A 24382-nucleotide genomic window follows, 5' to 3' on the forward strand; every position below is an offset into this window, starting at 1 on the left:
TTAAAGAACAAAAAAAAGGCCTGCCAACGCACTATTGTGCTTTATGACGGGGCTAATTATCCGAGGCACATAAAAAAATGTTATTGCCCATAAAATCTCAGCACGCGGCCGCCAGCAGCCATAGCAGGCTCTTGGTCTGTTCTTGTTGCGTGAGCGGCTGTGAGAGGCAAGGAGCCGGCTGCCCTCTGTTCAAGTTGACACAGGTCACCTGCGTGCTTCCCAGAAAATCCCAAATTCCTCGCCCTTGATGCCTGTGCATGCCTGCAAGCCATCTGTATGGCACAGCAGCCGCACGCACCCTGAATGGTGCCAGCAACCAAGCCCTGTGCCTTCGGGCGCTATGGAGCAGGGCTTGGAAGCAGCACGAAAGCAAACTGGGGTTTGGGGTTGGATCCTTTAAAGCAGCGAACGCAACAGGTTCTGGGATAAAAGCAGCAAAGAAACTCAATTTTGTCATTCAATCCCAGGGAAAAATAAGAGTTTAGCTGGAATAGGAGGGTAGGGAAAGCTCTGCAAAGCTTGTGCACCAAGATACAGGTGGGAACCCAAAAAGGGACGAGCAAGGCTGATGCTGCTCATGTAGGGTACCTGCAGCACGCTGCTCGACGGTAGGTAGCATTAAAATGCAATTGCTGTTTTACAACCCATGCAATGCACCGAGACTTCCCAGGAAAGGAAAAAAACCCGTATCACCTGCTCCCGCCTACGCACTCAGTGCTGATAAATCCCAGCCTTTATTGCTGCGTTGGGGAGAAAAGTTTTCAGCCGGCTGAAACTTGATTTGCACTGGCTTTACACGGCATCTCGTCCGGATGTTCCTGACCGCGATTTACAGCACCAAGCAGAAATGCGCCTCCTGACGTTTTCCATTTTGGTGTATTTAATCTTCCAGTTCAACAAAGTGGCCCCACAAACATGTTTATATCTCCTGGCAGTGATATCACAGGGCACCAGAATGCACCGCGCAGCGGAGAACTTAATGGCGTGTAATAATCTTTAGAGAACAAATGTTCCATTAAAAATGAATTTGGAAATTTCTACCTTAATACTATAAGAACCTTAAACTCATTTTCTCGCAACTATTAAATGAATTTAAGCCCCATATGCTCGCTACATCCACTACAATATTGTGCAAACAAAACCCCGAAGAGATATGGAAGAGACAGACTTGAGCACAGATTTGGCTCGAGTCAGTTAGAAAACCATTTACTCCCTCTGTTCTGAAAAATAAGATTAAAACCAGGACATGACAAGTTGCTGCCGCACGCTGCCAACTATTACTGCTCCAGCCATTTACAGTAACTTAATTCAGTTGTTCAAAACTAAAATAAGATGTTAATGCTTCTAATAAGTTTAGAGTCCTGCTATTTCCATATCTCCAGGACCCTTATGAAGTCACTCTGTGGAGCACTAATAGGGCCGGAGCTTCCTGGTGGGATGGGACAGGACAGTGCCCACCGGGGTGCAGCACGTTTCTCATTTCACCTGCATGAAATCTGTTCTCTCCTGTCCTACTAGGAGCATGGCCCAAGGAACCTCAGGTCTTCCCCACCTGCCAACCACGTGGATCTTCCACCGTGCTCATCCACATGCTGTGTCTGAAGCCCTTTGGAGGTGAGTAATCCCAAGTTAAATGGTTGAGCTCGGCAGGGACAGAGCTTGAACCCATCCGTTTCATGCTTCCTGTGGTCACAGCCACGTTGGCATGACGCTAGAGCTGTTCTGAGCTCATGGATAATAGAGAACAGCCTGAGGAGCCCTCCCTCCTGCAGGAGGCCCTGTGGTCACATCTCAGGAGGCTTGGGGCCAGCACATCCATGCATGTCCTGTTCACCCATCCAAACGTCATCGTGGGCCTCTCCATAGAAACAACCCAATATTTTGAGGTCTAAACCACCCTGACTTGCTACCTAAGACAAAGCTTTTCAAAGATAGCCAATCTTACTAGTTTTTTTTTCATATTAAGACAAAAGCAGATTTTCTGTAGAAATTGAATAATGCCATTTAAACACGGTATTTAATCCATCTGCCAGGAAACTGCATGGGTATCGCTCCCTAGAAGAGAGCTGCAGTGCAAAAGTAAAGGACCCTTGCAAAGGAACGGCTCATCTGAAGTCCCTTTGGGGTTGCCACAAGCGTGCTGACACAGGATGGCACCTCCGTGAGCCCAAAGGAAATGTCGTGGTGTGGGGTAGGATGTTGGTGGCTTCGCTATTGCCCCCAGGCACCCAGCACAACAGCCTGGAGGAAGCCTCCAAGACAGCTCACTTGTCCTCTGCCAGGTCTGGCTGTGCAGCTCCAACCCAGCAGGATATGGCCCACGACCAAGGTCAACAAGTGTCCAGGTAAACACCATATCTGAGGGTGTGCATACGTGTGCAGGAACTGCTGTGGCAGCTCCGCATCCTGTCTCCAGCTCATCTCCACCCAATCTTACATAGAAATTAAAAAAATAAACATAAAAAGTAAAACATACGAAAAAAAAAACAAAACCAAAACAAACCAACAACACAAAATAAAATAAAATAAAATAAAATAAAATAAAATAAAATAAAATAAAATAAAATAAAATAAAATAAAATAAAATAAAATAAAATAAAATAAAATAAAAAAAACAGGTTGCCTAGAGAAGTGGTGGATGCCCCATCCCTGGAGGTGTTCAAGACCAGGTTGGACAAAGCCCTGGTCAACCTGGTCTGGTGGGTGGTGCCCCTGTCCATGGTAGGGAATGCGATGGCCTTTAAGGTCCCTTCCAACCTAAACCTTTCTGTGATTCTGTGATAAATGCTGTTTCGCCCACATGACCTGACTTTCAGTTGCTTATTTTGAATCAGATCGGACATATTTTCCCCCCGCGTTTCCATCTCCTCTACACATCTCGTGCCTCTCTGTGGTTCATAGTTCAGCTGCCGCCTTTCATGAAAGCCACCAAGATGGCCAAAAAAAGCACATGGGACTTTCACATGCTTTCACAGCATTTTCGGACAAATCTTGCTCAACTCCCGTAGCCCAGCTGTTTTCAGGTTGGGAACAAACTGAGTTCTTCCATGACTGTGCAATATCACACCACGCAAGAAGCCTTCAAGAGACCACTGCCCTGCCATCGCTGGCTGACATCTGCCAACAAATTCAAGAGGAGTTGAAGGGCTACCCTGCCAGAAGGCCGCACCCATCCACCCAAGAGCACACGGAGAAGTCTAACCACAACCCAACCACAGCAAAACTTTGTTTCCTTCCCCTCCCCACCCTCACATGAACAAAAAGCTGCCGTCGTTTTCATTTTCAGAGCTCAAGGCAAGCGTGATTTGGTATTCTTCAGAAGAGTGTTGGCTGAGAAACTGCTGCCTGTAAGGGGAAATCTCATGCTCAGGTCTACAGAGCCCTCCCAAACCCTCCTGATGTCCCTCTAATAACAAAGGAGAAGGGGTTAATGCATCAGCTATGTTCTTACATGGAAGCTAAGGAGATCCTCCACCACCTGCAGGGATGGGGCCCACCAGTCCTCCCCAACCCCTGGAGCTTCCACTACCTGCCTACTGATGCAGCTCTGTGAGCAATATTAATGGCCCTACCCACCCAACGAGCAGGCTAATGGCTTGATCATCAACATAACGCAGCCCTCCTGTAATGAAGCCCTTGAAAAATTTCTCTCTTCTCCACCAGAAACGCAACAGTGGCAAGAAAAAGAAAGCCCTGCATGGCAAGGGCTGCCCTTGTACCACCTTCTCCTTCTCCACCCGCTGTTTTTTTTGAGCACACAGCAGCACGTGGAGGGATGAATCCTGCGTCAGGCTGGCAGATTTTGACATTTGCACAAATCTCAAGGATGGAGGAGCATCACGGGCAGGCAGCTGAGCCAAAACGTGTGCAAGTCAGGCAGGAGAAGGGCGGTGATGCAGCCCGACCCTCAGATAAAAGCTTCCCATCGCTGCTAGCCCAGCTCTGCTCCTGAGCTCATCCCACCTACCTCCTCCAAATATCTTCCTGACTCATGCAGAACACAGCCCCAGCAGCCTATTTTTACCTCCAAAAATACGCCGAGAGCCTACAACTCAGCTGGGAGGCAGCACATCCAAATCCCAGCTGTCCGCAGCTCGGGCTTTGAAATCCCCGAACCCTGATTGATGCAAAGACCTTCCCAAAACGAGATTTCACCACCCTCCCCAAAATAGGGGGTTACTGGAGGATGAATCCTTTCACCACAAATCCCAACTCTAAATAAGTTTTGGAAAACGTGCATATGATCAAGACAGGCGGGAAGGACATTTTTATGAGGACTTCTGAGCAATGTGATGGTTTTTCCCATGGTCAGTGCTGGTATCAGATCCTCCCAGGAGCCAGTGATTCACATCCTCAGCGAGCACCATTTGGGCAACAAACCACTATTTTTTGTTCTTCTTTTTATTTTTTTTCCAAACCAAAAATCTTGCAGGGCAGGAAACGGACTCCTGACAAACACTTCCCACACCCTTTCTGGAAACTAACTCCACCAAGACGGTCGAGGAAGGCTTGTGATCATCACTGGCAGTTTATGGATGTGTTCAGACCTGGGGACCTGAGGGTCAGTGCTGGACAGGAGCATTACAGCTCTCCATCACACCTCTGGAACCAGCACCAGCCTTAGTCCTGACCCCTTGGGACCTGCACAACCTGCCCATCTCCACAGCAAAGTCTCCCTGAATGCCCCCTCTTGACCTCCATCTGCTTGGGATGCTGCAGAGAAACCTGGCCAGGCAGCGCTGCTCTTCTTTTGGTTAAAAAGGGAATGGTCAGTGTAAGCACTCCATGTAATTATTACATTTTAAACAGCTTTTGCAGAGTTAATTTTCATTATAACCCCCTTGGGCAGGCAGGTAACCCTGAGCAAGCACACTGCCGCAGCCAGAGTCATCGATATCCAGACACACAGATGCCAGCCTGAGGATTAAATTCACCTGCTGGTTTTTTATTTTTATTTTTTTCCCCACTCAGATGAAGCCCTGGCAAGCAGGTAAAGTCTGCCTCATTACTTGAGGAGTTATGTGCTAGGGCCTCACGGAGGTGAGAAATCACAGCTCTCCCCACACAGAAGCAGGTGCAGGGTTTTCTGGAAAAAAAAAAAAGTCTCAAGTGTGTTTTTTTCTGCAAGAAACGCTGAATTTCTGTGCCATTAACACTCAGCCGTGCCTTAATGGGCAGGCACCAATCCCCATTCCTCATGCTCCTTATTAAACTATCGAGGAATTTTGACCTTTTCTTGTTGCTGTTGCTTTTTTTTTTTTTTTTGATGACTTTTTTTTGGAGCAGATTTTGAAGCAAATGGACCATCTTCCGGGGCAGCCCTGTGCATACTGCGGACAGATGGCTGGTGTAGCAGCACGCATTAGAAGTGATCGAGCACCAGTCTCCTGGCCTGCTAATGCAATAAGACTCAGGAGCAAGACATAATAAACCCAACCCTGATTAGGTTTCCCTCTAAGCAGAGCAGCGGTCGCTCTCTCTCATTTGTGTTTTCCACAGCTCCCTTTCACCACCCAAGCTGTGGTCAGCCCCAAAAAAGGTCAGTTTGGGGGCAAACCTGTGTGAAGCCAAAAAGCTGAGTGGTTTGAGGAACACGGTGATTCAAACTCATCGGGTATCACCGCAAAGCTCCCATGGCAGAGCTCTGTGTTGCTGGAGTTGAAGGGCTGCTTTATCCCACCCTGACACAGAGCATCCCACCTCCACGGGGGCAGGATGTGCAGGGCTCTGAGCATCCCCACGGTGTTTTAATTTCATTTCTATTTCATAGAATCATTCAGGTTGGAAAAGGCCTCCAAGATCACCTGCTCCAACCACCCCCTACCACCAATGTCACCACTAAGCCATGTCCCCAAGCACCACATCCAACCTCTCCTTGAACACCCCCAGGGACGGTGACTCCACCACCTCCCTGGGCAGCCCGTCCCAATGTTTTACAGCTCAGTGGTACCCACAACATCCCCTGGGTGCCTTGTTCATCCCTGCCCTACCCATTTTTCAAGCTCCCTTTCTCTGAGTCTCATTTTGAGGAGGACAGGATGATATTTGAAGGCCAAACAGACATCTGCAGATACCAGAGGAAAAACAGCTTTAAGAAAAACAAAAAAAACCTCTCTGGCCTGTTTGTTTTGGCAGGCAGACAGACATTAATCCCTCAGCTCTGCCAGGGGCACGTTAGGGTTTGCACCCAGGCACAGCACTGCTCCTCAGTCAATAAATTATTGGCAGCAACATGTGCATCTGCCCCTGGGAGATGCTGCTGGCCATCCTGTCCCTTGCTGCGGTCCTTGAGGTCACAACAGCGTGAGGCTGATTGAATTCTTACACTGTTCCCCAGGCTCTGCAGATGTTCAAAAGGAGAAGTAATGGGGTCCCCAGTCTGCTGGAGACAGAATATCCCAACAGCCGAGACCCCAAATCCTAATGCTTCTCGCCTCCCCAGCATCACCTCTTGGCTCCCCCCTCTGCTTTCAGACAGGGCCTCCACCCAGAGCTGCTTCCAGTCAGGGCTCTTCTACCTGCAGCCCCAGCCCTGCTGCACACAGCTCTGCAGCACGGCTTATTTCCCTTGATTACTTAACCAGAGGCTTCCTGGCTTTGGTCTCGCCACCCACTGCAATAATGTGCAATTACCAGACTTGAAGAAGTAAGGGAAAAAAAAAAGGCAAGTGGCATCTCCTGCCAGGTCAGCACTGCCAAGGTCTGCTCCTGTCTTTCAGCTCCAAAAATCACCAAATCCTCCCCTTGCCTCTCAGCATGGCAGTTCAGGCAGCTTCTTCTATACACAGGAGTTTTTACCCCAAAAGGCCACTTTTGATGCAGCTCATTTCAGTCCCTGCCTTTCACTCGCTGCTACTCAAGAGGTGGAAGTCAAAGGCAACGCTACCATGAATTTCTGAAAGATTATTTCAAACCCACCCGCGTGTTCAGTGCAGACTGGTGTAATTCTTGGAAACCCCAAAGATTGCACGAGTCAGGCTTCAATTCTCTTATTTTTACTAAAAATTCAATTTTCTATTTGTACTAAAAGGGCTCCACTCACTCAGTTCCTTGCCTTTGGAAGCAGCTGAAAAAAGGAAAGGGGATGTGCTAAAATAAAGGGAATGTCTGGAAGAAAACATCTCCAGTAGGCAGGGCTGCTCTCAGTTTTCCAAAAGAAAGTCGCACCAGGTTAAAAGCATTTCCCTGTACCCACACTAATAATTAACCACCACTTTCTTTGGAAATGGTGGGCAAAATGCCCTTCCCCTTCCCATTCCCACCTGCAGGGCAGGAGAACTGAGCCAGATGAAGCAGCCAGAGATCCAAATGCACCATCAGCACTGCTACTCGTTTAGACCCCATGAAATGAGAACTTGGGGTTCTGGGGGGAGCCAAAAAAGCCCCCAGGTGGGGACAGACATGGAGACATGCTGGCGGTGCTAGCTCAGGCCAGCAGGCACTGCAAGCTCTTCCCAGACCTCCGAGCCATTTAACCCAGTGAGAAGCTCTGGCATTTGTTGCCTGAGCTGGAACGTGTCCATGCTGAGGGCACAGGTCTTGTTTTAACACCAGCCTCCCAAGTCGCCTCTAATTTTAGGTGTAGGCAGTTATTTAAGGCACATATTATGACCAGGGGGAGCATGGGGAGTAGACACCTGCTCATGGGAAGATGAGGACAAGCGAAATGCCCCCAATAACAACTGCTGTCGAGGACAGCAAGCACATTGCAGGTATTTCAGCAATTCGGTATCGAGTGCCATCAGGAACAGGATTTAAGCCACTGCTTCCACTGAGGTCTGTCAAAGCAGCAACAACGTGGGCAGAAATAATTTAACGCTGCAGATCCTGTGCGCGGATGAGTTAGTTACAGTATTATTACAAAAAGACCCTTGAAAAAAAAAAAATATTGAAGATAAAAATCACACTCCCACCCCCAAATCTTCCTTTCTCAGGAAGAAGCCCAGCCCAAGGGAGATGCTCTGCTCCAGCAGCAAGCACTGCTAGTGCTGCCCTGACCATGCTACACCCAGCTGAGAGGGATCAATCCTCAAATCCTCCCAAAAAAGGGCAAAATCCTCAAGGTTGGCCACCATGATCCCTCCAGCACCACCGGAGCACACCTCCCCAAGCACAGCTCCTCCGCACCAGGGCTGGGGCACCCATGTCCTAGTACGTCTTCCCTTTCAAAGGTTAAAGCTGTTTACTGAAAGGATTACGAGGGAGGAGCTGGAAAACTAGGAGGAAGCAGGGGGGGAGACTGCGCAACTCTTACGTAGGCAATAAATGCCCCACAACCCCGCTCCTGTACGGGTTGGGAGGTCACAGGGATTTCCTTTCTGCTATGGTCTTAAGCTCATTTTGGGCTACGTCGACCCTTGTCTGAAATGTTGCTTAAGGACGCAGTCTGCAAAGCATGGTTTGGGTACAAGAACTGCTCGAGAAGCAGAAAGCCAAGCCGTGCTGCTTCAGCTCTGCAGTGTACCTTGGCTGCGTGGACAGCTGTTTAAAAAAAATAAAAGGTCAATTCTGTTTTACTGTGTTGCCTCTCATTTCAAGTAAATGAAATCTTAAGAGCTAGACACTTCAACACACACAAAAAAAAAAAAAAAGAAGAGGGATTTCTACACCACCATGGAGAAGAAAAACTTATGTGCCTGGCACAGCGGAGCACCACCAAAGAAAAACTAATGAGCAGGGCAGATCCAGCTAAACACAACACAATTTAGGCAACGTCCAGGCTGCCCTTAAAGCAAGACAAAGCATTAATTGGTTTGTACTTGTTTTGCCTTTGCAGCAAAAAGTTCAGCTGAGGACATCTGATGGCAGGAGCAAGCCACGAGGCCACCTGGACAAGCAGGCACCAGTGTGACCGCTGGGTGGGTTGTGCAAAACCCCACCGGGAGCCCTGAGAAATGGGAAATTCGCCTCCAGACTGGAGGGGCTGATCAGATACTGGGCCAGTTCATTAACCAAGCGCTGCTTCTGCAGTTACATCACCTCGTTTCCCAAGGCGGGGAGCGAACTTAGCAAACACGTTGTGAATTTGATGCACTAGCTGAATTCAGCTGTTAGAGGATGACAGAGGGAAGAAGAGACGTGTCCTGGGAAGCAGAGGATGACCCATAGATTACACCGTCCCCCTAAAAGGATGACAAGATCTGTGAAGGTGGGGTTACATCTGAATGGTCTCACACAGCCTCATTGCTCACCACGTATCACCTTATCTTATCTGTGTGGTTTCTTTAACCTGACTCATCCTGGGTGAGCAAACACAGAGCCCTGCCCAAAGGGAGCAGATGTAGTGCAGGCATTGCAGGAGGCTTCTGAACCACCGGGTCAGGAGCCACAGCTGGTTCTGCCCAAAGCAGCTGGTTTGCTTCTGCACTGGATTGCTCCCCGAGCTGTAAAAACTCAGCTCCTGCTCCGGGATGACAGCATTCACTGCTCCGAGACAAGGAAAGAAACAATGAGAAATTCAACCAACAATAGGGAACTGGTAAATTAAGATCTTGGGAGGGGAATAAAAAAAAAGAAAAAAAAAGGAAAAAGAAAAACAGACTACAGGTTAGTAGCAACTAGCCCCTTTTGGCCAATGAACCACAGCTGAAGCGCTGAACCTTGGTATTCCCTGAAGTGTGCACAAATAAAAATATTTAATAGGCTCTGCAACCCTGCTGCAGATCACTAACCATAGCCCAGGGTCCACGCTTTTGGCACCACTGATTTTAGGGACAAAGAAATGCAGGCCTTACAGAAAAAAAGATATTGGAACTTATTGCAAAGGGGAAAAAAAAAAAAAAAAAGCGCAAGAAATGGCACCCTGGGAATTCAAAAGAGTTAAAAGGAAACTGATAAAAAAGCACAAACACGAGAGAAGGCACAAAGCTAATTCCATCACGGCCTTATTGGTTCTGTAAATGCATTAATGAAAGCAAACAAAGTGTAGGTCTGTTAATCAGCAGGAAGGAGAGCAGAGTACATAACAAGACGCCCTGCTCAAAGCCTTCTCTGCTTTGTACTTAAGCACCCAAGGATGACTGTCATCAAGCACTGATCTCTCTTAAAACCCTCAAATCTTTTCTTTCCAATCTGCTCTTCGCTTGGGTCCCCTTGTTAAAAGTGCTCTTCTAAAGGTTAACCAGGAAGGGATGTTTAGTTATTCCTTAGTCCTATCTTCAGGATAAGGGGGTCGATTCTGCCACGGTGGCTGTGTGAAGGTAGAACCTCCTGGGGAGCCCATGACCACTCAATATTCACATTCATGCCACCATTCATTTATCATTGACTTTTATGAGTACCTATTTAAGGCCCCAATGGTTCATCTTTAACTCTCACTGAAAAGCAAATAGCAAGTTTTTCCACCAGAAGACCAGAAAACACCAGGAAGCAGAACCCCCAAGATCCCCCAAGCACAGGGAGCTGCGCCCATCTGTGACACAGCCGCTAAGGATAACCTCCCTCACTCCAGCAAAGGAAACAGGCTGGGGAAAGAAGCCAGTGGTCAGGATTTTGGGCCAAGAACCTGAAATTGAGGTGCTGCCAACGGGCGGGGGATGACTCAGCCTTGCAGAAACAGAAGGGGTGAGGGGAAAAGGACAGAACAAAAGATAATCAGACACACGCCTGAGTCACTAGTAGATAAGGAGGGACGAAAACAGAAAAGAGGTGGAAGGGCAGAGATAAAAAAAAAAAAAAAAAAAAAGTCTTCTTTTGAGATCCTCCTAGCAAGGGGTAGGTAGGAAGCAGAAGCAGAGGAGCTGAGGATAGGTGATGCTCCCTCCATCAATCACTGCGTCAGGAATGGGAAATGTGCCAAGGGAACAGGGATGGGGAAAAGCCAAGGATCAGCTGAGAGCTGGGACATCTGCTTGCCCTTACCACTGGGCTCAATGCGCCAAGAAAGCGACCCAGCCATGGGGTGGCCCATCCAAAGCACCACGAGATCGGAAAGGGGAGAGGACACTGCTCCCCAAACCGGCTGCTCCAGCCCCCGGCTGGTACTGCTCACCGTGCCCATTGCAGTAATAGATCCACTTCTCCCTGTTCTGCGTGGGGGTGGTGGACTTCTTCATAATAGCTTTCTCCACAATGGCACTGGGATCTTGCCTCGGCCCTTTCTTCAGAGTCCGTGAGCTCTTCCTGACGCTGCAGACCACGATAACCACCAGGACCAGCAGCAGGAAGAGGACGATCATCCAGGGCAAGTGTTCGTTGATATCGAAGTGCTGGTGGACATTCTGCGGCCCTCTCCGGGGCGGCCTGTAGGGCATGCTGGACTTCTCGCCTCCTGCCATCTCCAGGGCCGGCTGCTTCTCCAGAGCTTGGCTGGTGTGTTTGTGCCGGTAGCTCTGCGCCTGGCCGGCGGTGCCGGTGCCCACCAGGCTCCCTCTGGTACCCCCGGTCTCGTTGGCCGAGGTCTGGTTGTAGTTGCTCGTCGGCCCCGTCACACCGTTGGCCGCGGGTGGAGAGGGAGCCAGGTCGGGAACTGAAGAGTTCAGACCTGCAGGAGGAGAGGAGAGCTCAGTGTCACGGCGCTGGGGAGGTGACATGGAGCCACAGCATGGCCTGAGACCCCTCTGAGTGTTGGCACGGCCTGCAGGCCTAAGCCCAGCGCCAGGCAGTGAGAGAGGGAAAACCAGACCTTAATGTCACCTCTGTATCAGACAGCTACTGAGTCAGGTTTGAGATAAAACCAACTGGGTTAACACCTAGTGGCTGCTCATCAACAAAAAGGAGCGATTAAAAGCACATTGGTGGTCTGTGTTTGACCCAAATTCAGCATTTCTTAGAAAACCCGCAACTTTGAGGCAGTTGGCTTTCTTCTCCTAGCTTTACACTGATATTATTTTTTATTACATTTTTATTATTTCATGTTTTTATTACATTATTAGCTTTACACTGATAATGGAAAATTTGGTATTTGGGCTAGGAACACACATAAACATTAACTTTACTTTTTACTGATGATGGAAAACATTTTCATATGTGTTTTTAGCCCAAATACTATTAGCTTTACATCCATCATAGAAAACTTGGTATTTGGGCTAGGAACACACAAATTAAGAGGCTTAGTATTTCTCAACCAACTCTTGTCAGAGAAGCACAAACATTTTATCAGCACTGCAATCAGACGTGGATGCATCAACTCCAAACCAGGTTTCTGAAGTGACTGAGATGACCCAACTTCCTCCTAAGAGCCACTTTCCACTTTTATTGAGTTTTCTTATCAACAAGCAGCGCCTGGTGAGAAGAGGAAGGGCGCTGCAGCATGAATTAGAGCCTGCTCTGGAAACTTGGATGTGAAGACCGTGTCTCATCCCAGCTGAGCCAAAGCGCGGGTGTAACCATCTGCGATGTGAGAAGCCAAACCGCACTGACCAGGACACAAACAGGGAAAATGCTAACTTTTATCTGCTTGTCTACGGTCGATATCAAAGTTCAGGGAACACACTCCCTTCCTCGCCCAGGGAGATGCCAACGTCACGTCAGGCTTCTCATTTGTTAGGTCCCAGAGCCCTGCAGCTTACAGCCGTCAGCACCTCTGCACCTGCATTTACTGGCTCAGGTGTAAAGGGCATCAAAAATTGCCTTTTGTTGTTGAAATGCCCCATTTTGGACACTATCAAGGAGTGCTGAGCAGCAGCTCATAGAGCCCCATAGCACCCAGCCATGGCTGAAGCATCTCTGCTAAACACAGCAGCACCCTGCCCATGGGTTCTCTGCCTGGTCTCCTACCCCAGCAGTCTCCTAGTGAAGAGTGTGACATGTCATTTCCAATTAAGTGAGAGAATAGGGGAATTCAAGCTAGTTTTCCCCACCAATGGTAATTAGTGGAAGCCTTCGAGGTTAAAGAAAAAAAAATAATAGCACAGCCTAGGTGCAGTTTTGGCAATGGTCCCCATTCAATCCAGTAGAGTGATACAATTCAGGGCAAAACATGGTAGGGAAAGAACAGGCAGAGGGGCAGCAAACCCATCAGGACACCTAACAAACCCACCCAGAGATCCAACAAACCCATCAGCGGGGTGGAGAGAAGCTCCCATCTCCCCTCGGGGCTTTGCTGCTGCACCCGCTCCCTGCTCAGGTTTGCCACAAACACACCGAGACTTGTGCCAGCACAACACGTGGATTGGAAAAACAGCTGGGGAACACGATGTCCTCTTAATCCAAACAGTATGACAGCCAGAAGTCCAATCAGGAGTAAAATCTCGGGGAAAATATTATTAAGTGTGGTTCATTAAGTGTGGTTTAACACAAGCAATGGCAACCTGATGTAGTCCAGAGCCACGTCCTGGCCAAAAAAGCAAAAGCACCATCTGCACTTGAGACCAGGTTGACCTCCAACAGCCTAAAAACAACCGTGACCGAGGCAGGATTGCAATCCCATGGCTGAAAACAGCCGTGCACGTTACCTTTGGGAAGATGAGCAGTTGGTGGAGCCTCGTAGGTCTCTCCACCTGCTTCTGCATCTGACGAAGCCAAAGATGTGCTTGGCAGAGATGCCGGAGAACCGCAGACGTTGTCACTTTCCTTCGTCCCCGGCTTGACCACCACCATGTTCTTCCCGAAGCAGTCCGTGTAGGTTTTGCACTTCATCACGCTAGAAGGCACATCAGAAAAAGTACCACGGGGGCACGGCTTGCACCTCACGTCTTCCGTCTCGGTTCCTTTCTTGCGGACGCCCCAGCCGACCGGGCACACCGTGTAAGGGACGCAGGTATCGTTCGTCTGAAACGTACCCGACAGGCAAGTGCACTCGCGGTCGGTCAAGGCAGTACAATGGGTTTTCTCAATCATTGGCAGTTCGCAGGGCTTTCTGCAAGGGTGGCATCGCTCTATGCCGTTCTCGTGCTTCGTAAAAGTCCCGTCCGGACACGGGCTGCACTCCCTTAAGGTGCTCTTCGTGCAGTGCTTGGACACGTAGGTTCCCGCGGGACACTTGTCGCAGATCAGCTCCTGGTTGGTGGCACGGTCGAGGTGGCGGTACTTGCCGGCGGAGAGGCTGATGGCATTCTGCTCGGAGGTCAGCTGGGGCTGAGCGCCGGCGCTGCCGAGGAACACGAGCAACTGAAAGACAGAGGCAAAGCGTTAGCGCATCCGGGGCCCCCAGTGCCAAATTCCTTCTGGTGTGCCAGCCCGGGACAGGGCCACCGGGGCAGCAGGACCACGAGGGAGGTTTTGTCCTCTCAAGGCTGAGAGGTCCCAGCAGTGCTCAGGCATTTGCCAAGAAGACAAAAACCACGCAGGCGGTGGCTCTGACCTGCGGGACTTCCTTCCTCTGTGTTTGTTACCCTGCGGTTGCTCAGTTATTTGCCTTTTAAAATAAGGCAAAACAAGATGAAATCTGGGCTGGCGTGCGGTACCAAGTGTGTTCTCAGCCCCACCGCCCTCCCACATCCCTGTGCAAGGGTAAGGCTTGCTTCAAGGGCTCTGCTTCAAGCCTCCCACACCTGAATCCACTTGAAACCAGATTTATTTGCAACAGGAGAGGGGAAAAAGGACGCTATTCCTAAGCTCTTTTAGGGGCTCCACTGTAACTTTGCTCCTCATTGCATCAGATACAGGTAAAAGCTCTCACGTTTTGGTTTGGCTGCATGATGACTACGGGTCTGTTCACCTCCACCTACTTCTAGCCCCATGATTTTTTTTCCCTTTGGTCCTTTGCATTGGTACCATGGGGCCGCTCCTTCCCCAGGAGAAGCCCTCTCTCCATTTCCACCTGGGGGACCTCTGGACCACAGATACGCATCAGTTAGGCCAGCAGAAATAATGCCCGGAAAACAAAAGGCAGCTCAAGAAGAGCTGCCACAACCTCATCCAGCATGCAAAGCAGCTGGAAACACATTTCCAAACAGCAGCAGGCTGAGTTCAGAGGGAAGAGGACCAGGCTAACATTACAGCAGCTTTCCAAAGGTGATTTCCTACACTAAGGTGGGAAGACCACCAACCCTAACGCTTCTCAACCGAGCAGCTGGGGACATAAATCACCTTGCTAGGCTATACGGGACCTTGCTTTTGCTCTGCTACATATCCTGGGCTATCAGCCAGCAAGAATATATTATATAAAAAAAAAAAAAAAGCCTCCAACAACATGACTCTGCAGAACACACATCGCAGCAGAGCTGCAAGCTGCGCCGCGTCATTTTTGGTGCAGTCTCTTGCTTCCTGGAAAACACATGCTCTGGCAGCGCATTTCTCTTTCACCTGCTAAATAATTTATGGCCGAGGATTTGTACAAAACACTTCAAGTCTTTTTTTTTTCCCCCCTCCCTCCTGAAGCGGCAATTACAGAGGCGGCGGCAGCAGCAGACAAGCCTGCAGGAGTTGACAAGGATCCTGCGGTGGCCAGGCCAATTACAGCACGTCAAATTAAAACAACAACAAAAAAAAAAAAAGCGAGAGGCTGCTCTGGCAGGCTCTAACGGCTCACCCGATGCATGTTCCACCCCTCCCTCCTGCAAGACACGATTTCACGAAGCGCTCAGCTCGCGCTACAGAAACCTGCCACCCGTAATCTCCCTGACGCAACCGCGAATTAGCAAACCAGATGCAACAGGATCCAGCCTCCCCGGGGCTCACCAGTGCCCTACACAGGGGATATGAGCCCGTGTTGGACCCTGGGGGGGCATCAGGAGGTGCGGCACCAAGGGGGCTCTGGTGCATGCGCAGCTCAGTGCTTATGGACAGCAGCGAGTCGCAGCGGGGGAAGGCTGAGCAGCCTGGAGCATCCATGCGGGTGTCGTGGGGATTGGTGCTTCTGGTCCCTAAAAATAACCCGCTGCTGGGAGCGTGTGTCTGGCAGCGCTCGCAGCACCATGAGCACCAGCCGGGAGCAGGAGGATGTCTCTGCCTGGGAGGATGTCTCCACCAGGGAGGATGCCTGCTGCTCAGACCCACCACGAGCAGCACAAGAATGGAGCAGGGTCTCCTTAGCCACTGGATTCCAGTTCGTTACTCCCAGCACCAAAGCATACAGGGCAAGAAAAAAAACACAGAAAAAAGGCATTGGTGCAAGATGACCCTGGTACGACCAGATACCAGCGCACCTGGGTTTGGTGCTGCTCCTCACGCCTGCAGAGCAACCCCAGCCCAACATCCACATCCCTTCCCAGCCACCCAAACCCCTTCCAGCACGTGGAAGACTTCAGATGGGGAAAGGGCTGGGATGAGGTAGCCCCTGAGCTGGCAGCCGACGCAGGCATGACCCATCTTACTGCCAGCAGCCCGGTGATGCAGCCAAGCACCTACGCAGCATCGCCATCACCATTCTCTTCAGTTGCAGCCACTCATCGGATGGAGCCGATGAGCAATTTGCAGGAACAATAGTTTGTAGGGAGCTACATGCCTCCCAAGCACACGTACGTGGGATGCGGCAGGGAACGGGCTAGCTTGTGCAGGAGCAAAATCCGCTCCTCGGCCCCGAGAGGCTGCCAGGAGAGAGACAGAAAGTTGGCAAGAAAACGAGCATTTGGGTCCGAAACAGGGCGAATTTGGGTTGAGCCGCCCCACTGCTGCCAGCCCCGCGGTAGGGAGAAGAGCAACGGTAAACTTCACAGCCATACAATGCATTCAGCAAAAAATAAAAAGAATAAAGGTGACTTAAAAAAATAAAAGAATTAAATTGACTTTAAAAAAATAGAAAAAAAAATCATTAAAAAAAAAGAATAAAGAAAAAGCAACTAAAGGCAACTAAACGCAGCGTATGTGATGCTGGTAGAGCGAAACCAGAGCAGAGGCACAGGGCTGTAGGTGAGCAGGGACTGACAGCGCCAAGGTGATAATCCAGGAACTGTTTCCAAGTGAAAATAACAAAATTTCCTGAATTCGTTGAAATTGCAGCTAGCCCACACCCTCCGTAGCAATGCCTCAGCCCAGGTTGGGCTGCACAGCTCCCCTTCCAAAGGTCAGCTACACTCTCTGCGGAGCACCTCGGGGAAAGCATTTGTGACACTGAAGGTGGAAAAACAAACAAACAACCCCCCCAAAACATCAGTAAATAGGTCCAGAAGTTTGATGGCAACTTTACGGAGATAAGCAGCCCATCTCCTGCCCTGCGCCCCATAGGCAGGATCAAGTTACAAACTCCAAAAAAGACACCTAGGATGAGGGTCTTGGGGAAGGAAAGCGAGATTTAGATTTTTTAAGTGCGCTGAGCTATTTTCAGCCAGTTTGGGGTTTAATGAAACTGAGAGTCCAGGGCTGGGTCGACTCAGCAATCCCACTGCCATGGCTGGGGAGGGCAACAGCGATAGGGGAAAATGCCAAAACAGCAGCACAGGCGCACGGTCCCCGCGAAGGGGAACTCAACAGCTCTTCCCACACCACACATCAGCCGAGAATCGCTGGCTGCAACGAGCCCACTAGAGGCAAACGAAGCCCCCGCAGCCCTCTGAACACCTGGGATGCACGAGCAAACAGTGATCCAGGCGGCAGCCACGAGAGCATCCCACCCACGACCTTGCCATCAAATGGGAATTCTGTCCCACGGCTCATCTGGTCGCACACCCGCACACATCCAGGTTGAGGATGCGCGTGCACGAGCAACGCTTGCCTGCACGTTTGGATCCTTACCTTCACTCTGGGAGGGGGGAGAGCACTCCGCTTGTATCTACCCACGTACTTGGACCCCTTTGATTTTTCCCCCGGGGAAAAAGAGGCCGGGGGGAATCCTGACACTGACGACCACGCAAAGTTTTGCTTCGTGTTCCAAGGGGCGATGCCGCTCCCCGTGCAAGACTCACCCCGTTGCCGCTGCCCGGCGATTCCCCAGTCCCCGCAGCCCCGCAGCGGCTCGCTAGGACCCACCTGGAGCCCAGCAGGAGCGGCCGCGGCGCTGCTTACACAACCCAGCCGCAGCACGGACCCGCCGCCCCCAAAATCCCTCCGTCTCTCTCTCCCCAAAATGACAGCGCTTCGCCCCAAAGCGCCGCTTTGCCGCGGTCCTACGTGGGATGGCAAAACGGGGAAGCCGGGCGAGCTTGGCCTCTCTCCCAAAGCATGGGGGGCAATAAAAGCAGTATTACAAAATGGGATGAAGGATGGGAGGGTTGAGAATAAACACCCCAATAAACAACCCCAATACCTCTCACGACCCCCGGGACGCGCAGGCATCCCCGCACCTTACCACCCGCCCCCCACCTCAAATGTCCGTACCCCCCAAAAACTCACCGAGAGCAAACCGGCGAGCACTGGGCACGCCGCGGCGGGGCGGGGGGCGGCCGCCCCCATGGTGGACGGGGGGTTTGGGGTAATGGGGTGGGAAGAGGGAGGGGGGGGGGTGGCCGCAGCGAGCGGGGAGGGGGGAGCGCGGGCGCTGCCCGGCTAACGGCGCTGCTTCATGGGGCGGCGCGGGGTCGGCAGCGGCGGCTGCTGCCCGCGGCGGGGGGCGCCCATGGTGGCGGGGCCGGGGCCGAGGCCGGAGCCGGGGCCAGGGCCGGGGGGGAGCCGGGGCGGGGGCGCTGCCGCCCGCCGCGCTCCCACCTGCCTGCGGGGGCTGCCGCTGCCGCGGCGGCGGGGCGGCGCGCACGTGGGGGCGGCGCGCCGGCGGGAGAAAGAGGCGCGCGCGCGCGCGCGCCCGGGGAGGGTGGGCGGCACCGCCCTTTGTGGCGTCACCGGGAGCGCGGGGCCGGGGCGCGCCAAGGGCGCCCCCTTCCCGCGCGGCGCGGGAAAAGGAGAGAGCGGCGGGGGCGGGTGGGAATGTGGGGAGCAAGGGGAGTTCAGCAGGGTGGGGTTATTTTATTTTATTTTATTTTATTTTATTTTATTTTATTTTATTTTATTTCATTTCATTTCATTTCATTTCATTTCATTTCATTTCACAGAATGCTTTGGGTTGGAAGGGACCTTAAAGATCATCTGTTTCCAGCCCCCTGCCATGGCAGGGACACCTCCCACCAGCCCAGGTTGCCCAAATCCCATCCAGCTTGGGCACTGCCAGGGATGGGGCACCCACAGCTCCTCAGGGCAGCCTGGGCCAGGGCCTTGCCACCCTCTGAGTGACAAATTTCTCCCAAACATCTAATCTAAACCTGTCCTCTCTAAGTTTAAAGCCATCCCCCCTTGTCCTGTCCCTAACTCTGACCCGAGTCCCTCCCCAGCTCTCCTGCAGCCCCTCAGGCCCAGGCAGGCTACTGGGAGGTCTCCCCGGAGACTTCTCCTCTCCAACACCCCCAGCTCCCTCACAGCCTTGCTCCAGAGCAGAGGGGCTCCAGCCTCTGCTCATCCTCGGGGCCTCCTCTGGACCCAGTTTGTAAGTATCAAGACAATAAAGGTATTTAAACATTTCATTTCTATTTAATTTATGTTTTATTATTTATTTTATTATTTTTCATTATTTTATTATATTTTATATTTTCATCTTATTTTATCTCATTTCATTTTATCTTCTTTTAATTTTTTTTTTCTCCTGTTCTCTGACGCGGAGCACATAAGGAGTAAGGGGAGTAAGCGGGAGCAGCAAGAGTCATACAGAGACATGGAATGGTTTGGGTTGGAAGGAGCCTCAAAGCCCATCTAGTTCCAGCCCCATCCAGCTTGGCTTTGGGCGCTGCCTGGGATGGGGCACCCACAACTCCTCTGGGCAGCCTGCACCAGGGCCTTGCTGCCCTCTGAATAAAAAATAAATAAATAAATAAATCCTAATATCTCATCTAAATCTACCCTAAGAGCAGAGCTGACCCCCAGAAGAGGGTGAGTTGGAAGCCCTCACAGACGAGGGCCCAATCCTGCAGCATGGGTCCAAGGCTCCATGGGTCCAAGGTCCCACCAGGGTAGGGGTGGGGTGGCCCAGGCAGGGCTGAGCAGAGCCAGTAGGGTTTATGGGTGCCTCAGGGCACTCGACATGCATGGGTGCATGAGATCCAAGCCTTCCATGGTTATCGATGTTGCTGGTTGCCCATGGAGGAAAACATCACACACCTGATTCCCAGAGCCTGCAGAAACCTTGCCAACCATCACCTTCTGGGGGCATCCCGAAGGCAAGCGAAACAAGGCAGGGTTTTGGTGCCACACCAAAAACAACAGCACATGTCCCCCATGAATGATAGAAAATCTCAAAAAAAAGATAAAAAGAGATATCCTCACTCTGCAGGAGCGTGGGCTTCATCCAAACCCTTCTGAAGTCCGCACAAAGCCTCCTTCTGACTTCAGGGAGGTTTGAATCCAGCTGAAGGCTCCTCTCCCAGCTGAAGCAGACCTTTTCTCCCTGCACTTTCCCCATTCCCAACCCTGGAAAGGAGCAACGACCTCAGGGAGCCTGGGAACGAGCCTGGAGCAGAGCTTCTCTCCCCAGCCGGGATGGCAGCGGCAGGACAGCCGTTCCCAGGAGAAGACCGAGTCACGTCTGCAGGGAGAGGACCTTCCTCCACAGCTGGCCATGCTGCAGAGCCCTGCTTCGAGCTCCTCCATCCCCTGGGGCCACCAGAGCCAGGAGCAACATGCTCATCCCAGGAAGGGAGGCCAGCTCCATGCCCCCACACGAGTCCCCATGCAAAGCCCAGGCCACTGGGGCTGCCCAGCAAGAAACCCAGGATGCCCACGGCTGCTTGTAAATCCAAATATTTGGGGCAAATAATTGGCCATAACCGAGCTGGACTTGTGGGAGGGGGTTTTAAGTTTAAAGATGTGCAGCTTTCTGGTGAAATTCGGGGTGTGTCTGGGCTGACGGTGGCTCTGAAACCACGCCGGTTCTGCTGGCAGCATAAAAGACCTCAAATTGGGTTAGGGAAAAACAGGAAAATAATCATCGGGAGGACGGGGTGACTCAGGGGACTGGCAATAAGCTGGATCATTTTACTGCCATGGACTGCATTCTAATTAGTTATATCCGCTTTTAATTATTGGTATTTATACAGAACCTACAGGCTGTCCATGGATTATCCCAAAATGCACAGGCTGCTCTGGAAATCTCTCCCCCATGCCCCTTGCAGCCTTATTTGAGACAAACCCTGGTCACGCTGCCTACACAGGATCGCGAAGTGCTTCAGGAGTTGCTTACTGGTGCTCTTCTTGCTGCCTCCCTGCTTTTCTGGGTCTTCGGAAGGAAAAAGGGGAAGCGGGCAGCCGAGGTTGGAGCTTCATGTGAAGGGTTTCTGGCGGCGGCAGCAGCTCAGGGGGTTCCTCCTCATCTCTTACATTCAGTTCCTTTTTCCCCCTTGTGCCCTCCGTGAGTCATGCAGACGCTCCCAGTCATGGGGTGCGGGATCAAGCAGATCGGTGACCTGGGAACTCTTAAAAAGCACAGAGCGGGGGGATTTTGAGTCACAGTCAGGGAACCTCGCTGCTCACATTCATCACAGACCCATGGGCTTTCAGTAAGGTGGTGGCAGGAGCGATGGAGCGATGCCCACCCTCCTGGTTTGCCACCAAAAGCTATCTTCTGAAGCTGCAATGTCTCCTCCTGCTAGGAGAAGCCAGAGATGTTTGGTCATTGGAGGCTGTTTGAAGCCCTTCCCAAAATTTCATGAAATGGGAAGAATTTTTTTCATGGGGAATGTTAAAGGATACCCTACACAGCCACCTCTTGCTTCGTCCTGAGGAAGCCAGAAGCTTGTGGGCAGTGATTTTGCAATAAAAGAAGCCAGGCTAACGAGGCAGATATTATTTACTTAGAGACCTTTTCATGGACCATCGCTTTCACATCTCCTGTACAAAACGTATTTCTATATTTCTGGTTGCTGTTACAGGAAAACAGCCCCTGCATGGGAAAAAATCCAGTTCCAATTCATATGGAAACCACATCTACCGCTTGCACAAGCATAAATCAGGAAGTTAAACTGACACAGTCTGAGGACTTACCCCGGGTGAGAGGAAGAAGCCTCTGGGTGGGGGTTCTCACCCTTGCGGTCCTCCCTGGGATCTCCAGGGAACGGGGAAGGGAAACGTCGACCAAGAGCAGCTGTTCCCAGCAGGAAGATTTATATATAAAACACACGTGTGTATGTATATATGTATACGGAGGGGATTTTAGCAGGATCTGTGGCAAACGTAGGATGACCTGCAGGAAAAGTCTTTGGGGTGGTCAAGGCTCTTCGATGTGGGTTTGGTGGCCATCACCTCCAAGCTCTCCTTCCTGTGCACAAGGCCAAGCAATGTGTTTTCCCAGGTGACCCAAAGAAAGGAGAAGCTGGGCAGCAGGCAGCAGCACCAAGTGCATAAACGGGAATTTAACCTGGGGTAACATCCGTGAGACACCCAGTGGGTGCCATGGGGAGATGCTGCCGCAAATGAAGCGCAGCTGGGGCTGCTGCTTCCCCCCTGGGGAGAAGGGCGCAGGGAAATCCAATCTTTTCCAGGTCAGTGGGCAGCCGTAAAGAAGCTTCCCTCCTGCCCCCAGAGCAGCACGGTGATGCGAATGCTGTGAAGCAGAGAGGAGAGGTTTGTCTCTCTTTCATCGGGCTGCCTGCACACCCAAATTGGCGTGGGTAGAACAAGCCCGGCAGCCGCCTCTGTGCCTTTTAGAGCAAGATTAACAAAGGTGTGAAAATTAGTGTTTCATTCAGGGTGTTGCAGCCCTTTGATATATACAGAATCTTGTTTTGCTGGAGGTCCTGCAGTGCCTGCTTTGTCCCTGCTGGCGAGGAGCAAGGCTTGCCCAAACTGCTCTGACTTCAGGTGCATCACCCAGAGCCCTCGGTCATCTCCCTGCCATGCTCTCTGCTGGGGCATGCTGGTGGTTGTGATGTTAGAAACGAAAAAGTACGCATTAGCCAAACATCTCGCTATGCCCCTGAGCTTACACTGGAGAAATCAAGTGCTTTCCTGGGAGCGCTGCATGAACTTCTTGGTTCAGCATCAAAAAGACACCGGATGAGCCCTCCTGGTACGGAGATGAAGCAGCAAATGACCCTCACCACCTTGAACCCAGCATGGTTCATTTAGCTCAGCTCAGCACTTTTTTATTTATTTTATTTATTTTTGTCTGGAGTGAGAGCTCAGAGCCAGATGTACAGCCCTGGGGTTATTTTTGGAGCCCCAGGAGGATGTCACTTCCCGAGTGACCTTGCTTGGCTGCACCCAGAGGGACAGACCTCGTTGCGGAGGGATCTCAAATGATCTCAGTTGCAGCTGAAGGTCTGTGTCATGGCTCCCGTTACCAGTGTGGAGGATCAGATATCCACAGAGGCTTTATCCCAAATTCAGGAAAAGCATCGCTAGTTACAGATTTGGGGTCTTGGCACCACCGACAACCACTACGCAGCCAAGGGTTAGTCACCAACCTTCAAGAAAAGTGTCACTCTCCATGTTCTTAGACCAATGGGATCAACATAGGTGGGACATATCTACTTTTTGATGTGGTACCTCTTTTTTAGAGGCTTTTAGGGGAATGGGTCTGTCAGTCCCAGGTGCTCCCTGATATATGGGTTGGCTGCTGCAAAGTGGCATCGGCACAGAGGGGTCAAGCCCTGTCGGTGGCTGTCCTTGTCACCACAGGGAACCAGACAGAGCAGCTGGGGGCAGTGTGCTCTTTGCACCTTTAGTGAGCTCCTGCACTCCAGCACACGTGCAGAGTATTGAGAAACCTCACCCAGATTTGGCTGTTGTGCATTAGTTCTGGCTGTGAGGTGTCTATGGAACAGGCCGTCCGTGAAAATGAGCCAGGGCATAGTCCTAGAGAGCCAAGATGCTGTGCTGTCTGGAGGTAAGGCTGTAATAAAGGCAACCTTCCTGGCAGCAGCAACAGGGCAATTAAGGAACCCTCAATTTCCAAGGGTCCTTACAAACACATCACTAATATTCAGCCAGAAACAGGGGAAAATTAAGTCAGCCTGGATACTCAGGGACTGTGCCGTGCTGTGAGCCTTTCCTCACTGCCACCCGTCCTTGCCCTGCTTCCCATCCCAGCTGGCCTTCTCCATTTGTGAACAAAGAAACTTAACACAAGGGTCCTTCACGGAAAGGAGGAGAGGCAAGGGAAACAGGAAAGCAGATAATGTAAAAACAAACAAGCACCCCATCCAAAGTACACAGAGAAATGTTCAGCTCTCCCTTTCTCTTTGCTTTTCCGGGGCCCCCTAGGAAAGCTGGCTACTTCCTCCATCCTGCAGCCTCCTGCTGTGCTCAGTTCACTGGTGTCACATCTCAGGCCATGCATTTCTTCCAGGCAGATGTCCACCCATCCATTTGTCCATCTGTCTGTCCATACGTCCGTCCGTCCATCCATCCATCCATCCATCCATCCATCCATCCATCCATCCATTCATCCATGTACCTAATCATCCATCCATCTATCCATCCATCCATCCATCCATCCATCCATCCTTGCATCCCGCTATCCACTGCTCATCATTTGTTATTTGTTGATTTCTCTTCCATATGAGGAACCCTATATTGACCTCTATCAGAAGACCTACTAAATAATGACAAATCCCAAAGGCAGCCTGTTTTTTATGCATGATTTCTG

At 51.1% G+C, this 24382-nt stretch overlaps 1 protein-coding gene and 1 long non-coding RNA gene across 5 annotated transcripts in view; both read right to left on the reverse strand.

Moving 5' to 3' along the window:
• TNFRSF21 (TNF receptor superfamily member 21) overlaps positions 1-18492 on the reverse strand; it is a 31485-nt gene extending 12993 nt beyond the window's left edge. For 2 of the 4 annotated variants that reach the window (XM_068678829.1, XM_068678828.1), the window contains exons 1-3: positions 17788-18108; positions 13395-14049; positions 10991-11482 (exon numbers count right to left, since the gene is read on the reverse strand). In XM_068678829.1, coding sequence (XP_068534930.1) covers positions 10991-11482; positions 13395-14049; positions 17788-18093 — 1453 coding nt within the window. In that variant the 5' untranslated portion in view covers positions 18094-18108. Of the gene's footprint in view, positions 1-10990; positions 11483-13394; positions 14050-15412; positions 15437-17787; positions 18109-18150 lie in introns of those variants that run through there. The other 2 variants (XM_068678830.1, XM_068678831.1) reach the window with 2 other exon arrangements.
• LOC137854874 (uncharacterized) lies at positions 4131-10984 on the reverse strand. Its single transcript, XR_011095426.1, has 2 exons — positions 5991-10984; positions 4131-5086 (listed from the first exon to the last, which is right to left on the reverse strand). It is a non-coding gene; the product is annotated as an uncharacterized lncRNA (long non-coding RNA).
• Positions 18493-24382: the final 5890 nt, after the last annotated feature.

The sequence above is a fragment of the Anas acuta genome, chromosome 3 (genome assembly GCF_963932015.1).
Source record: "Anas acuta chromosome 3, bAnaAcu1.1, whole genome shotgun sequence".
NCBI lineage: Eukaryota > Metazoa > Chordata > Aves > Anseriformes > Anatidae > Anas > Anas acuta.